This window comes from Sitophilus oryzae, unplaced genomic scaffold (genome assembly GCF_002938485.1).
Source record: "Sitophilus oryzae breed Bouriz unplaced genomic scaffold, Soryzae_2.0 scaffold_682_pilon_pilon, whole genome shotgun sequence".
NCBI lineage: Eukaryota > Metazoa > Arthropoda > Insecta > Coleoptera > Curculionidae > Sitophilus > Sitophilus oryzae.
The window spans coordinates 1,510,146-1,526,394 of record NW_022147287.1 but is presented as its reverse complement, the minus strand read 5'-3'; the positions used below and the strand labels follow the sequence as shown (position 1 = coordinate 1,526,394).

Genomic DNA, 16,249 nt, shown 5'->3' with positions numbered 1-16,249 from the left:
ATAAAAAAATCAGTTGATTTAAATCATTTCTCCAAATGAAATGTATTTTTGATCTTTGATTTAAATCGTTTTTTAAACGATTTGTGACAGCTCTGCATACAATCTCGGGGATTTGACAAAAGCTAGTATCTAAGACGGTTTTGCAAAGGTTAGTTCACCATCTCCGATATCAGATTCAGATTCAGAGTGTATGGGATATTTCCCTATTTTATTCCAGGTTATTCCTTCCTGAAGGAATTTTGCGTCTATCAACATTCCTCGATCCATTTTATTCATCTCGAATGTTTTATGTAGTGATAAAGAGAAAATATTTTTTCTATTAATCTTTACAAGTTATCTTTAAGAAGTTGAAATCTCTTCGGTTTGGCACAATCGCAAGATTAAATAACATACAGAATATGAAATAAATTAAATGTCGATAAAACAAAATTCTAGTTAAGTAATCGAGTATTAATTATTATTCAGCTATTTCAAAATCCAGTTAATTAGTGTTTGTATTCAATACGCAATCAAAACCATAGAGAAATCGTGCGTTTTACTGCCACTATAACATTAATCAGATAGAATTTATTACCCACGCCTGGATAAACCCTTCCAGAACCCTTTTAAGCTTAAATTAAACTCACCCCCGGGAGATATCTTCGCCTGTATATTAGTTCACCCGGATTCACATTCATTTACGTCTTGCAAATAACTTATTAGGTATCTGGTGGTTATCTGGAATATAGGAGCAACCGATTATAATAACCCTAGCTATTTATCTTCCTGTCAACAACTTTTACTATCAAAAAGCCCTTTTACATTTTTTTGAAAACAAAAATTTAAAATGAACTGTTTCAAAAAAAATATTTTTTATTGGAAATAATACTAATTTAGTTTTCTTATTGATTATTTTAGAACCCCCAGCTGATCCAGCTACATGTAGCATAGTTCCTGGTAAAGAAGTAACCATAGAAATTAATACAAACAATGAAACACTTGGTCTTACTTTCGTTGGTGGAAAAGATACTGTCATAAGCGTAAGTATATCATATCTATCATGGTACAAAGAATACAAGGTATGATATTGCGCAGGTTGGTCGCTACGTCACAGGTGATAACTGGCGCTAATGGTCAGCACTCTCCGCGCGCCAGTTCAAATCGTCAAGATATTGTTATAAACCTGTTTTTTTGTTTATATACCGTCATTGAATTATCGCTAAGCAAGTTACTGTGGAGCAGTGCGTAAGGAGTCGGGCTAGGAAGCGAGAGACCGGAGTTCGAATCTCGGCCGGAACATAACTTTTTATTTATTTTTTTAAATACTGTTGTATTCTATAGTTTATTTTTGTAGTATAAAAAAAAGAACTATTTATTCTGTTATTTTTTAATCTCCGGTATTAATATAAATTGATTGTTGGTACAACACCTCATTTAATATAAAATAATATCTACTTTTTGAAATGTATCGGGCACTAATTGTACCTAAAAGTAATATATTTTTAGTGATATACCATATTGTAAACTATTTAATATTTCAGTCACTTAAAAAGTTAATTTGCATTGAATAATTGCCTACCATTAAAGGAAATTTGAGCTATATAATCCTTGATGGTCATATTCTGGGTATGCAAATACTTCCTCTAAATTTTGGGTTTCGTTCAACCGATTTATTCTCAAAACCTGAAACATCTACATATAAAAAGAAGCACAGGTCACTAATTATAATAGACTTCACCCTTGGAATTACTTCTATCACAATTACAATACATTCATCTGCATTGGCATTTTCTACTTTTCGATGGGAAACTTCAACTTCCCAACATTTTTTAAATGATGTAACAATTCCTCTTGTGGTTACTTTTCCATAGATATCCTCATCTCTGTCCTCATGTGAATTCAGAGGCAATGAACATGAAAATTATTTACCATAAACATCGCAAACTAAAAACCTAATAAACAATTTTATACCGAATATAGAAATAAATTTAGTATTCTTACTATTACTTCTATTACTTCTATTATTATCGTCCAAATCCATGTTAATAGATAATTATTTTTAAATATATTTTAGGAACTGCTGGTTTTAGTAATTATTAAATTAAACGAACTAAAAACTCTTAAAAATAAACAATTCTTAACCATAACCCCAAAAAATGCAGATCTCCTGTCAACTTTCTTTATTTTTTATTTATTCATTATTTTCCTAGTGACGTCACAGGTGGTATGCGCGAACTGAACGAAATTGGAGCCGCTATCGATCATACCTTGTATTCTTTGTACCATGATATCTATTTCAAAAAACAACAGAGTAATACAGTGGTTAATCCTTCATGGTAATAAGCTCAGACAAATGATATAGACAAATTATACTGTGTAAAGCGAAGGTACCCAAGATAAACTGAAAAATGCTACGTTTCCACTTAGTTATTATACAAGTTTATACAGGGTGGTCCGAACTGTATTCCGGAAACTTCGGTAGCATATTCTGCAGATAAAAATAAGTAAAAAAGATCGTATAAATGCTTCGTTTCGGAGATACAGGCGGGTGTGGAAGTTTCATTTTTATGTGGATTTTTTTCAAATAATTTCTGAAGTAACGTCAATATTTGGATGAAAATTAGTGTCTTGAAGTATTTTGACATGAGAAATTTGATTTTGATGTCAATATGTCTCCTACTTATAGAGGGCGCCACCTACATATTTTTTAACCGGTGTGAAGAGTAATAACTTTTCGTCCGTACCTGTATAAAACTACTGAGTAAAAAAATATACATTTACGACGTTTTTTACTTAAAAAAGGTCCCTTGGTAAAAATCGCTACGCGTATTGGTTCTTGAGATATTTGGAATATAAATTTTCATATCAATTTTTACCAAGAGACATTTTTTACTTAAAAAAATCACGGAAATGTATATCTTTTTACTCAGTATATATACAGGTACGGACGAGAAAAGTTATTATTCTTCAAAACAGTTAAAACACATGTAGGTGGCACCGCTGGCACCCCCTACAAATAGTAGTGATATTGACATCAAAATCAAATTTCTCATGTCAAAAAACTGCCGGACACCAATTTTTATTCAAATATTGACGCTACTTCAGAAATTATTTGGAAAAAATCGAAATAAAAATGAAACTTCTACACCCAGCATTTTAGGACATACATTTACACGAACTTTTTTAATTATTTTTATCTGCATGTATGTTGCTGAAGTTTCCTGAATACAGTTCGGACGACCCTGTATATTAACGAAACTCATAAATACAGGGTGATTCCTGTAAGTGGGTCATGCTTTCGGGGAATGATGGGGGACATCGAAATATTAATTTTGACATAGCACACTCTGGGTCGGAAATGCATCTTATGCATGGTACAGGGTGTTAAAGTTTTGATTCACTAGTTTACATGGTTTTCATACCCCAGCTGAAACTTGTTATTTTATTATTTATTTAGGTAGACTTATCCAGAAAAAAATAATAGAAAATCCTGTCACATCTGGTTTAAGAAATATTTATTTACTTAACTGAAATACATAATGTTGGTATTAATACTAAAAAAAATTAAAAATGACAAATTTTTGCCTTCTTTTTATAGCTATTTGAATCAGTTTCTCTTATAATGGACCAACAGTAATCCCCTAACATGTTTTCATCCCAAAATCCTTGATGTCGTTCATCAAAAACCTTTCAGTCTTGGTGGAAACGTTCCCCTTGTTCGTCACTCATATTTCCTAAGTTGTCAGGGAAAAAACTCAGATGCGAGTGCAGAAAATGAATCTTTAATGACATGTTTACTCCCATCTGTTGAATATTTTCCAATAAATCGGTAACAATTTCTATGTAACTTTCACTTTTTTTATTTCCCAAAAATTCTTCCACAATCATTTGGAATGATTCCAGGCCTTCAAACTTAGAATCTTTCATAATTTTACGGATTCGTGGACCAACAAGTATATCCCAATGTCTTTGTAACACAAAAGTAACAATCATTTTCATGATTACTAGGTTCTCTCCATAGCACTGATGAACCAAATGGAAGGTGTACTTTTTGTCCTGATGACCGCTGGAGTAAGACGAATCTACAGCTTTCGCAAAACACATGAGGCACCCACTTTTTATCTTGGTTTGCCACAGGAAATCCAAAATAATGAAAATATGCAAATTTTAACGAATCTAACAATGGGTCTTCTCTTCTTTGATAATATATATTCTACAAACATAACAAAAACGATCAGAACTTTTTTTACATATTCTACTCGACATTCGACATTTTAAATCATGCCGAAACAAGATAATTCTTATTAGCGATGGGAACTATCGAATGAATTAGACTATCGAATGGTTACTGAATGAATGATTTCAACTATCGAATGGTTTTATTCGAATAAAATCATTCATTCATTTGTATACTAAAGCATATGTGACAACCTCGCCGTGCAACTAAATGGTTATCGTTGAGCCACGACTATCGAATGCTTTTGATAAAATGAAATTTAGTATTCGTTTGATTTTTGTGTACGTCAGTGGCATTATTAGTTCTTCCAAATTTTTATAACTTCACCTTATAAATACTGTGCTATTTTTGCGTTTATTAAAATATTTAAAATACTAAAATAGTAGTTTTTTTTAATTGACGATTGTGTGCGTGTGCAGGTGTCAAAATTTTTCCGAAAATTTGTGTGATTTTCCGTAGCCCCATCTTTCAATTATTTTATTTTATATGGGTATATATGGTCTATTTTTTAAAGGGAAATTTTGAGAAGTAGCAATTTTTAAGAGAGATGAGATGAACTTAGAATTAATTTTAAAAATACATATTTGTATTTTAGATGTTTTAATAATATGAATTAGTTGAACTTAATAATCATATTTAAGTAATGTGGTTAAATAAATGGTTATCGAACTCAAACTATGGGGTGTGAAAATTAAATTGACGCTTTTACGAAAGTTGGAAAGAAGAGACGAAAGTTTTACACGTGCCAATTTAAAAAAAAGTTAACGATGTTTGTATTTTGTTTATGCTAATTCTCTTACATGTAGTTTTTTGCGAAGAAATATTTCATTTATTTTTTAAAGTAAATGCCAGTAAAAATAAATATTATTTTTAAATAGTAATATAAAGTACCTAATATTAATAATTTTGATTTCTAATTTTTTTATTTATATTTTCCTTCCATTACACTGCATGCTTAGAAAATTAATAAATGTTTATATTTCATGATTTTAAAGTTTGTTGTTAATATAACAAATTAGTTCTGTAATTATTATTATTTAATAAACCAACGTTGCCAAAAAATTTGAAGACTATATTATTTTTAAATAGAATCTAATATAAATAATTTTGACATCTAATTTGTTGTTTATATTTTGCTACTACGTAAAAAAATGTTTATATTAAATTATTTTAAATTTTGTTGTTAATAGGTATAACAAATTATTACTGTTATTATTTTTTTTATTAAACCAGTCTTTGCTTAAAAACATTAAACATCATTTTCCTACATCCAAAATAACAAGTATTATTGCAGTGTAACAACAGAATATTAATAAAAAAAATGCAAAATATATGACATACTATCCCTAACTAACTAAAGCCAAACAATAATATTCTTTGCTAATATCCTTTAATATCAACTAATACCAATATATGGCAACAGCGCCCTTCATAATGTATTTTCTGTGTAAATACTAGCATCTCCATAAAAAAAAATAATGTGTCCTTATCTTTATATGACTCCGCAAAAAATCAAAGATGCCGGCTTCTTTCATAGCATTGCCACCGACCGCTGTCGGGTTTCTCGGAAAGAAACCTATGTCGCCGGGCGACAACTAAAATCCAGTTAATATTTTATTATAATCGATCCTGACGAATAAATGAATTTCATAAATGAATGAATTTTATAAATGAATGGTTTTTGCTGCCGAATTACTAGAATACAATATTTCAAGGCAGATGACGCATCTATTCGATAATTTTTATTCGAATAGTTTTCAACGAATGTTTTTTTACTAGCTATCGAATTATTCGAATGAATTGCAACTATCGAATGTTTCGATAGTATTCATTCGATAGTTCCCACTACTAATTCTTATCGTTTGAGCGAACGAATAAAGGTACATTCAGTCTAAGAGCGTCGAGCGTCGCGCGTCGCGTCGCGTTTGCGTCGCGCTGTGGAATGCAAAATTGCCACAATATAGAAACAGAAATCTGCACAATTAGAATTGTAAAATCATATAAAGGAAAATTAAAATAACTTTGGTTGCACATCATAATACGACCACCAGCAAACTCCATAAGACGACGCATGGTGTCATTGATGACGTGCAGCCAAAGTTGTTTTAATTTTCCTATACCTCGTTTTCTGCTTTAAAAATTCGATTTGACAACACCACAGTTTGTTATTTACATGTTTGGGCATTGGAGTTATTTCCCTGTTTACATATTTTCCTATTTACAGTTTCAAGTTCCCTCTTACATTTGTTTGTGCTTAATTAAATTTATAATCACAAAAGTAGAGAGTTAGTAAAGTTTTTTTTTATTATAATTAATGGGACATCAATTCCAGGATGGTATTATTCTTCTGGAGATCTATCCAAAAGGGACAGCCGACAAAGATGGACGGTTACAGCCAGGTGATCAAATTTTAGACGTAAACGGGGTATCACTGAGAGACTGTTCGAATACGACAGCTTCTCTAGCATTAAGACAAGCACTGCCAAAGGTAATTAACTAATATTATGTCTATTTTTTACACCAAAATATTCGGTCAGTCAACAATGTAATATGTAATCGCAAAACATTTTCCGATGCACGTCATCAATCATATCGACATTGACACTATCTATAAACCTGACTAAATGAAATTTTGGCAATAATGTTTAAATTTGTTGTATAATTTAGGATACCGAGCAGCTCTTCATTTTACTTTATAGAGCAAATGATTGTAACAGATATTTTATTTAGATTAAAGCTGCAAAAATTAGTTTAAACCGAATTTTATTATCGCTATGTTGGTCACATTGCGCCGCGTTCAGCAATGTTCTTTATTATATGACAATTATCCTAGTGTCAGTCATTATTTTGTATAATATCGTGTTGTTGTTTAGTCTTTGTGAGTAATTCTCTTTTTTTTGCCTATTTTCATAGTCTATTTTTAAAAATTGTACTTTTAAGCACAAACTGTTCTTTTAAGAACTAAATTTTCGAGTTTTTGTATTGCATTTCTTGAAATTATGTGTTGAAAACATGCCGAAGCATTTAAACAATCGAAGCAAAGAGCTTGTAGCTTTCCTGATAAACTATTTTAAACGAGAACGTGTCAATAAAGGTCCTTTATTATCCTTGACCGCAGCTAAAAAAGTAAGTTTGATTAATAAGCACATTATACCACTTTCAAAGTTAGTTTATCTTAAATTCTATGATTATTAGTTTGTGCATTAATAGCACCCTCTTGCTTGTTATTACCACGTATGGCGTTGTAAAATGTATCTACATCAGTAAATAAATAAATAACCCCATAATAACGCTTAGAATAATCTTCCTAATGGACTAGTTCTTGCATATGTAATAAGTAAAATAAGCTATAAAACAAATAAATCAATTAATTCTAAAATATTAGTTATTAAATTAAAAATCTTTAAAAAAATGATATAATAAATATATTGTTTGTTACTCTTAAATTAAGATTCATCTCGTAAATCCATCACAATCTGGCAGCGCTGTCGCCATCGCTTGTCACTCAAAGTTGATGACGTGCATCGGAAATTGTTTTGTGATTACCATATTATATGGTCGTTCAATCCATATGTAAAATATAGTTTGTTAAGATAATAGTTTAAAGATAGCTGGTTTGTATCGATTTAATCCATTAGATAGCCATTTTGTTAAAATTGTGAAATTGATCTAAGCTATTGAGAACTTATGTGATGGCAGCACGAGAAGTTTTACTTAAGGAATTGTCTCGGGAGAATTTCAGTTTCGACAGTCTCTTTTATAAAAGGCACTTTATAAGAGTTTAAAAGCTTTGTTCGCTCACCTTGATTAATATAATTCTGGAGAAAGCAAAGTAATTTTATATACAGGGTGATTTACGGCTCGATGGTAGTTTAGACGTACCTTTGAATAAGAAGACTAAGGAAGGAGCATATCAAAAATTTTAGGTACACCGCGATGGGCTCCAAATATGGCCGACTTAAATTCCGGTTTATCACTGTCGTTCTGATTTTATTTAAAAAAAATGTAAAACTATGATGTAGAGTAGACGTGGGGTAGACTCAATAATTTGATGTTTTATTTTACATTGTGAATAAATGTTGGTAGTTATTAAAATTGTTATAAAAATATATAATTCTAATAAAAATAGATAAGTTACAATAAGTATTTATAACACAAACATCCGATACGCTACTGAAGCAGGTAAGTCAAATTAACGTATCTAAATTCTTTGACATCTAATCTTTGACAAGTAATAAATAAAAGCTAAAATGCAAGAAAAATTATATAATTTAATTAATTTAAGTGAATTTCATAAATGATCGGTTTACTACACGTATGTATATTATATAGTCACTTACTAGCGAAAAGTCGTTCCATTATTACACTCGATTTTTGCCGAGATCTACCGCACGCTACACAACCAACTATTTTAGAGTCTTTTTCGATAAATCGCGATAGTGTCACTGTTAATTTAAGTTCTGCCACAATTTCCATCTAGATTTACTACCTTTATACAACTATCAGTAGTAGAATATATAATAAATAACATAAAATAAGCTCCGTAAAGACTGACAAATCCACAAAATTTCAAATCAAATTCAAATGTGTCAAATGAATCGTCAAACAGAACTGTCAAGGATCCCCACCCTAGAGTGCTTTTTCCGCCCAACATGCATGAATACATGGATAGCATTATGCTCCTTCCTTAGTCTTCTTATTCAAAGAGACGTAGTCTGGCAAACGGATCTAAAATGACGAGGCACCGTCATTTCAGATCAGGATAACGGGAACATAAAATATGGAACTTTTTTTTATTTATTGACTTAGATGAAATTTAACTTTGGCGATAGTTTCTGCCGAGGTTTCTGCTTTAATTTAGATTAAAAATGACTTAAGGAAATGTTGCATGTTTTCCCCAGCAGGTATCTGCCAAATTTGACATTTAAAATATGTAATATGGAAATTATTTTAACTTCTACAGGATGGCTCAAAAAAGTATGAGTGGGTCTGGATGATTTTTTTTTAATGGAACACCCTGAATTATTGCATTTTTGGTTTCCTTTCAGATCACTTTACATAATCCTAAGATATGAGTAAATATGTTATATATAGTAATAGTTTCATCAGAGATATTAAAAAATAAATTAAAAATGTATATTTTTCAGCTCTTTTTAAAAAAAGTATTAAAAATACAAGAGCTGTTCTGAAATCAAAACTATATTACATATTTACTTTAGATGATCTGTTCTTACTTTGTTATATATATGGTAATCGTAAATCATACAGGATGTTCAATATTCTACGTCAAACTTTCTAAAATATAAAATATTTTTTCTCTGTATTTTTAGTAGATGGAGAGTTAAAAAATGAACATTTTTTTGTATTTAAAGTATTTCAAAACTTTTAGTAGTTTTGCAGATACACGCAGTATTATTTTATATGGCACTTTCAATGGTAAAATACGAGAGAAAAATCATAGGGTGGCTTTGATAAAAATTTACTGTGGAAAATGCCATATGAAGTATAAAACCGCGAATATCTGCGAAACCGTTAAAAATTTTGAAATACTTTAAATACAAAAAAAGTTCGTTTTTTAATTCTCCATCTACTGAAAAAATAATATACAGGGTGTTCCATTTAAAAAAAAACGAAGAAAGATTATTTTATATTTTATAAAGTTTGGCGTAGAATTTTGAACATCCTGTATGATTTGCGACTTCCATATTTATAGCAAAGTAAGTACAGACCATCTAAAGTAAATGCCTAATATAGTTTTGATTTCAGGACAGTTCTTGTATTATTAATATTTTTTTTAAGAAGGGCTGAAAAATATGTATATAATTTTTATTTATTTATTAATATCTCTGAAATTATCGAAATATATTTACTCATGTCTTAGGATTATGTAAAATGATCTAAAAGGAAGCCAAAAATGCAATAATATACAGGGCGTTCTATTTAAAAAAAATCATCCCAATACACTCACATTTCTGTGAGCCACCCTATAGAAGTTAAAATATTTTCCTGAAATGCATCCTAGTACATACTTTAAGTTTGCACTTAAACAAAATTCCCAAGTTTTTTTATTCTAGGAGCTACAGATGCCCGACGAACTATTGCCGGACCCTGTATAACTAATCGCAATTTTAAACTGGTCAAGTTATAGAACGCTCTATATACTAATAGAAAGAGCGTTTTAAACAGTTTTCTAGTTAGAATCCCGAAAACCCTTAATCCTCAATTGTTCTAATTTCTCTGTGCTCTAATTTCAGATGAAAATCACCGTATTTCGACCAACAAGCGTAGAATACACTCCAATCGAAGTCGATCTCTTGAAAAAGCCCGGCAAAGGCTTAGGATTAAGCGTGGTCGGTAGGAATTCGGGTCAAGGAGTTTATATCGCCGATATTGTAAGTATTCCTCTATATACATGGTGTGTTTAAAAAGTTTTTACTAAAACTAAACTGACTGATGAAAAATGATTCATTTTTTGTTGATTACCGTAGGTGTAATAGTAGCCGAGTTATTACTCTGTAAAGGTGATTTTTTATTTTTCGAAAACTAAATTGCAACATTTTACCGTAAAATAATGGCGAAACAACACATTTTTCGGAGAAAATGAATATGACAATTTTGTAGTGATGTGTCGGTATTTGAGTAACGCGATTTTGGAGCAGTATTTTTTTGTAACGTCGTGTCGCGCTCCACAACGAATCAGGAACCTGTTACTGAAGAACGACGATCATAATGACGACAAAATTAAAAATTATTTATAATTTGCAAATAAATTATTTATAATCGCACTTGAAGTTAGCTCGAACCGTAGTAACCGCATAGCGACGTGTTTAGCTCCAGCCGTCGCGATTTCGTCGGTCGCCAACAGTAGTATCTGGAACTGGTATGCCCGTAGCGCCGCGCGATCTCGATCGGGACGTGTTCGCTCCAGCCGTCGCGCTCCTAGAGTTGTAATTCCCTGTCGCGAACATAAGTAACTGCCGTAACTGATTATCGACGCTCGACCTCGGCGGCCACGTGCTTCGTTCCGAAATATGAGCCGTTTATTTTATTTAAACGAAAATATGCTATACACAATTATAAACTCGATATTTGGAAAATGAGTGGCGGATAAAAGTTACATTAGTCTACAAAATTATCTACAAATATAGATAAGTTAGATATATTTTAACGAGGGCCGCAACACTTTGAAAGTCGGAACCTCGGTTACAAAATCGCGATATTTTTCTGGAACGGTCGCTATTGTAACGCGACTCACGTGGAACCGGTATTCCCATCACTACAATTTTGTACAGGGTGGTTCAAATTGGATGCTTTTAAAGGGAAACATCCTTTTCTATAGGAGATAGATGAAAATTAATATCGGTATCTGGAGCCTAATTTTTATCAAAAACATGATGGTGAAAACCGTACATCGATATCTGTTGCCGTTTCGGAGTTACGGGGTGTTTTTAAAAAATGTGCATTTTTAACAAATTGTTGTAACTTTTTTGCTATGGAAAAGTGTGTATTTTATGAAAACATTTCCAAAGCACCTTTTTACGTAGAATTTAATGGCTGAAGTATAGTTTTTTAAAAATTATTAATTTAGGAGTTATCAACAGAAAAATTGATTTTTTATATGGAACACCCTGTATATTTTTAACTATCTGAAAGGAATTCAAATTTCCTTTCCAAAAATATAGAACACTTGTTATCTTGTTATAGTCCCCTTCAAAATACAGAACTTTTAATAGTTCGCCACTTTTAACTAGTAGGCTTTGAATCCCTCATTGATGATCTGTGCCTAATAGAACTCGGAAACTTATTTTTCCAGCAAGACGAGATACAGCTTCAAAACGGTGAAATTATCAGCAAATTTTTACAGTCAATTTCGAGAATAGTTGAATAGCTAACCAAGATCCCAGCCGTTGGCCGTCGTGGCCGCCGGACTTAGCGCCTATGGATTTTTATCTTTGCGAAAGAATAAAGGTTCTTATTTTTAAATTGCCCGTTTAATCTAGACAAGAATTAGGAGGTGGGGTATCTTTCATCCCCACAGAGTTAATGAATTCCCGGAGAGATGTTCAAAAACAGTCCCGTCTGTCCATAACAGAAGACGCTGGACTTGTCGTAAAACACCTGTAGCAAAATCTTATGTCTTGGTTTGCTATTTATTTTTATTGTTTAAATCTGTTTTAATGTTGTTAAATATAGTTTAAATTGTTATAAAATTCTGCATCTCCCATTGCAAATATTATTTTCGTTTTAATTGCTGCTCACAGCTAGAATTTTTTTGCATTACAACCGGTGTCGCGTACCAGTTCCAGATACTACTGTTGGCGACCGACGAAATCGCGACGGCTGGAGCTAAACACGTCGCTATGCGGTTACTACGGTTCGAGCTAACTTCAAGTGCGATTATAAATAATTTATTTGCAAATTATAAATAATTTTTAATTTTGACGTCATTATGATCGTCGTTCTTCAGTAACAGGTTCCTGATTCGTTGTGGAGCGCGACACGACAGACGTTACAAAAAAATACCGCTCCAAAATCGCGTTACTCAAATATCGACAAATCACTAGTAAGGACCACCTTGTTTAAGCCCAAACTCACCAAACTGCAACCCAAAAATCTCGTGTAATTTTCCTACAAATTGATAGTTTTTATTTTTATGATTTTAGGCATAGATTTTGTTGTTAATTTTTTTCCGAAAAAATGAGGTGACTATTTTATTTTTATCATAACACCGCGAGTTTTTGAGCTACGAACTTTTTTAAAAAAGCATGTAACAGGTCTTTTCAAGCACTTTAAAATAGAGATGGGAATTCTAGTTCCTTGGGAGGAACTAGTTCCTTAGTTCTAGTTCCTCCAGAGGAATAATTCCTTGAACTAAGTCTATAGTTCACAATAGTTCCCGACTAACATTAACATCCCCCTTGCTTGCTAATGCGTTTCGTTGTCAGTCAGAACTATTATACAGTATGATCTGTATAATGTTTATAATGTACGGAGATATAACGAGACGTGTAATTGTGTATGTTAAAAACATATAGGTAAGTTTTATTGCAGATAAAAAAAATAAAAAAAAAACTCAAATCAGAATTTAAAAAACTGTATCACAAATCAATTGAAGCAAATATTACAAAAATTTTACGAAAAATTGCATTTTTCCTCACTTCAAGCTTTTTGTTTTTGTCCTAAAATTCAGAGTTCGTTTTATAAGATATTTCTTAATTTTAGGGACCTAAAGTGAAACATTCCCATAAAATATTTAAAAAACAAACTAAAAATCATAAACAGTATCCACGGCAATTTTCTGTGGTAATTACGCCGCGCTGGCTGTGGCAATAGATAAGGCCTAATCCATCGTCGTCGCCATGTATTATATCTCGAATCTGCCGACTGAATAGATTCCCGTGAACTAGTCTTTTAATAGTTCCTCTATGTCTGGATCCGATAACATACGGCTGCCACTCTCCACGCCTGCCTAGCATTAATCGCGCTGGCTGATCCATACGTAAACTAGTATTTTATTAATTTAGTTCCTCTAGTTCCTTTAGGTCCGGATCCGATAACATACGTCATACGGCTGGCACTCCCCACTCCTGCCTAGCATCGATCGCGCTGGCCCGATCCGTTCGTACATAAACTAGTGTTTTATTTACTTTAGTTCCTCTAGGTCCGGATCCGATAACGTACGGCTAGCACTCCCCACTCCTGCCTACCCTCGGGCTGCGCGCGCTAGCCGATCCGTCGCCGTCGCATATTTCTCTGTATCGAACACAGTCTCGATCCCGGAATAGGTCCTGAGGAACTAGTTCTTTGAGAAACCAGGAACTAGTTCCTTTCATTCCGGGGTCGGAATAGTTCATTGGAACTAGTTCGTTCACGAACTACACACCTCTACTTTAAAATTGTCATGTTCATTTTCTTACAAAAATGTATCCTTTTTTTTCATAAACTCTCTAATAAACCTCCATTTTCTTTACAGATAACCGGCGGAGCAGCTGATGCCGACGGCAAACTTGCCAGAGGAGACATCGTAGTCTCCGTCAATGGACAGAACGTAGAAAGCATCAGCAGCGAGGAAGCAGGGGCCATTTTAAAGACTGTGAGTACGGGTAGAGTGATTCTCAAACTGAACAGATACAAACCGAGTTGGAACAAACCTTCGACATCGGCATCGTAAGGAAACGAGAACTATGTCCTGTGCGAGCACCAGTTACGGTTTTTTTGTTTTATCGACTGATCTAATCTGTTAAAGACCGTCTTTTAAAAATGGTAAACGTGAAATGTTATGTGTTTTGTAAATAGCCAGAGCACGCGAGAATGCGACGTCACGTGAACAGTGAAATGTAAAATATCCTTTCCGTTGCTGTGCAAGATGTCTCAATTTTATGTGTTTTATGCGTGTTTAGTTTATAAAGGGAGCTAGAAAGTAAAGATTTTCTCAATAATTCGTTTACAATAACTTTTTAAATGTCCGAGATACGAGGAATATTTGAAAACAACAATGTATCAGAACAAATGTATCAAAAAGGGTAACGAACTATTCCCAAAACCCTATAACTTAAGCGAGAAACCCCATGAAAGACATGAAAATGGGACACCCTGTACAATGTTAGCATTTTATTTTGTCGCTCTTTTAACAAACTAGGTATATTTTTTTTTATTTTTTGGGGCTAGAACATTTATTAAAAAATAAATTGCATGTTTTTAGTCCAATTATAATAGGTACATACTGATTACCAAAAATTATCAAAGTATACTGTCAAATGAAACATTTATTGATATAAATTTTATATGGTTTTCTCCTGTATGTTAGAACCTCGCAATTAGTGGAATAAATTCTAGTGTTTTCAATTACAATTTTATACTTTTTAGTTTACGATCATTCGCAATGTTTAAAAAACACAATTAAAATTAATAAAATATCCTAGCAAAAGCTTGCGTTAGTCAATGGTATCCATAGAGAAAACCCAATATTCAGCTTATAAAACAATCAACTTTTGATTTCTAACCTATGTTTCTAACCAAAATTTTACTTGACGGAAGATAATCAAAGGCCAAAATGAAATAAAACCTTTGAATAAGAAGACTAAGGAAGGAGCATAATGCTATCCATGTATTCATGCATGGTGGGCGGAAAAAGCTCTCTAGGGTGGGGATCCTTGACAGTTCTGTTTGACGATTCCTTTGACACATTTGAATTTGATTTGAAATTTTGTGGATTTGTCAGTCTTTACGGAGCTTATTTTATGTTATTTATTATTTATTCTACTACTGATAGTTGTATAAAGGTAGTAAATCTAGATGGAAATTGTGGCAGAACTTAAATTAACAGTGACACTATCGCGATTTATCGAAAAAGACTCTAAAATAGTTGGTTGTGTAGCGTGCGGTAGATCTCGGCAAAAATTGAGTGAAATAATGGAACAACTTTTCGCTAGTAAGTGACTATATAATATACATATGTGTAGTAAACCGATCATTTATGAAATTCACTTAAATTAACTAAATTATATATTTTCTTGCATTTTAGCTTTTATTTACTACTTGTCAAAGATCAGATGTCAAAGAATTTTGATACGTTAATTTGACTTACCTGCTTCAGTAGCGTATCGGATGTTTGTGTTAATAAATACTTATTATAACTTATCTATTTTTATTAGAATTATATATTTTTATAACAATTTTAATAACTACCAACATTTATTCACAACGTAAAATAAAATAACACATTATTGAGTCTACCCCACGTCTACCCTACATCATAGTTTTACATTTTTTAAATAAAATTAGAACGGCACTGATAAACCGGAATTTAAGTCGGCCATATTTGAGGCCCATCGCGGTGTACCTAAGATTTTTGATATGCTCCTTCCTTAGTTTTCTTATTCAAAGAATAAAACTATTAAAAAAATGTTAAAGTCGTATGGGTCCACTTTAAGCGCCACTTTAAAGTCCTAAAGGGTCACTTTAAGCGCCACTTACCTCTACACAGTTTCCTAAAGTAAACTATTAAAGTCCTATGGGTCACTTTAAGCGCCA

General features: G+C 32.3%; 1 protein-coding gene across 1 annotated transcript in view; it reads left to right on the top strand.

The window, feature by feature from the left end:
* Positions 1–15,034, top strand: part of LOC115888072 — a 417,007-nt gene extending 401,973 nt beyond the window's left edge. Inside the window, exons 29-32 of the mRNA XM_030907644.1 lie at positions 898–1,019; positions 6,549–6,704; positions 10,471–10,608; positions 14,190–15,034. Of these exons, the coding sequence (XP_030763504.1) occupies positions 898–1,019; positions 6,549–6,704; positions 10,471–10,608; positions 14,190–14,387 (614 nt within the window). The 3' untranslated portion in view covers positions 14,388–15,034. The remainder of the gene's footprint in view (positions 1–897; positions 1,020–6,548; positions 6,705–10,470; positions 10,609–14,189) is intronic.
* The last annotated feature ends 1,215 nt before the right edge of the window (positions 15,035–16,249 follow it).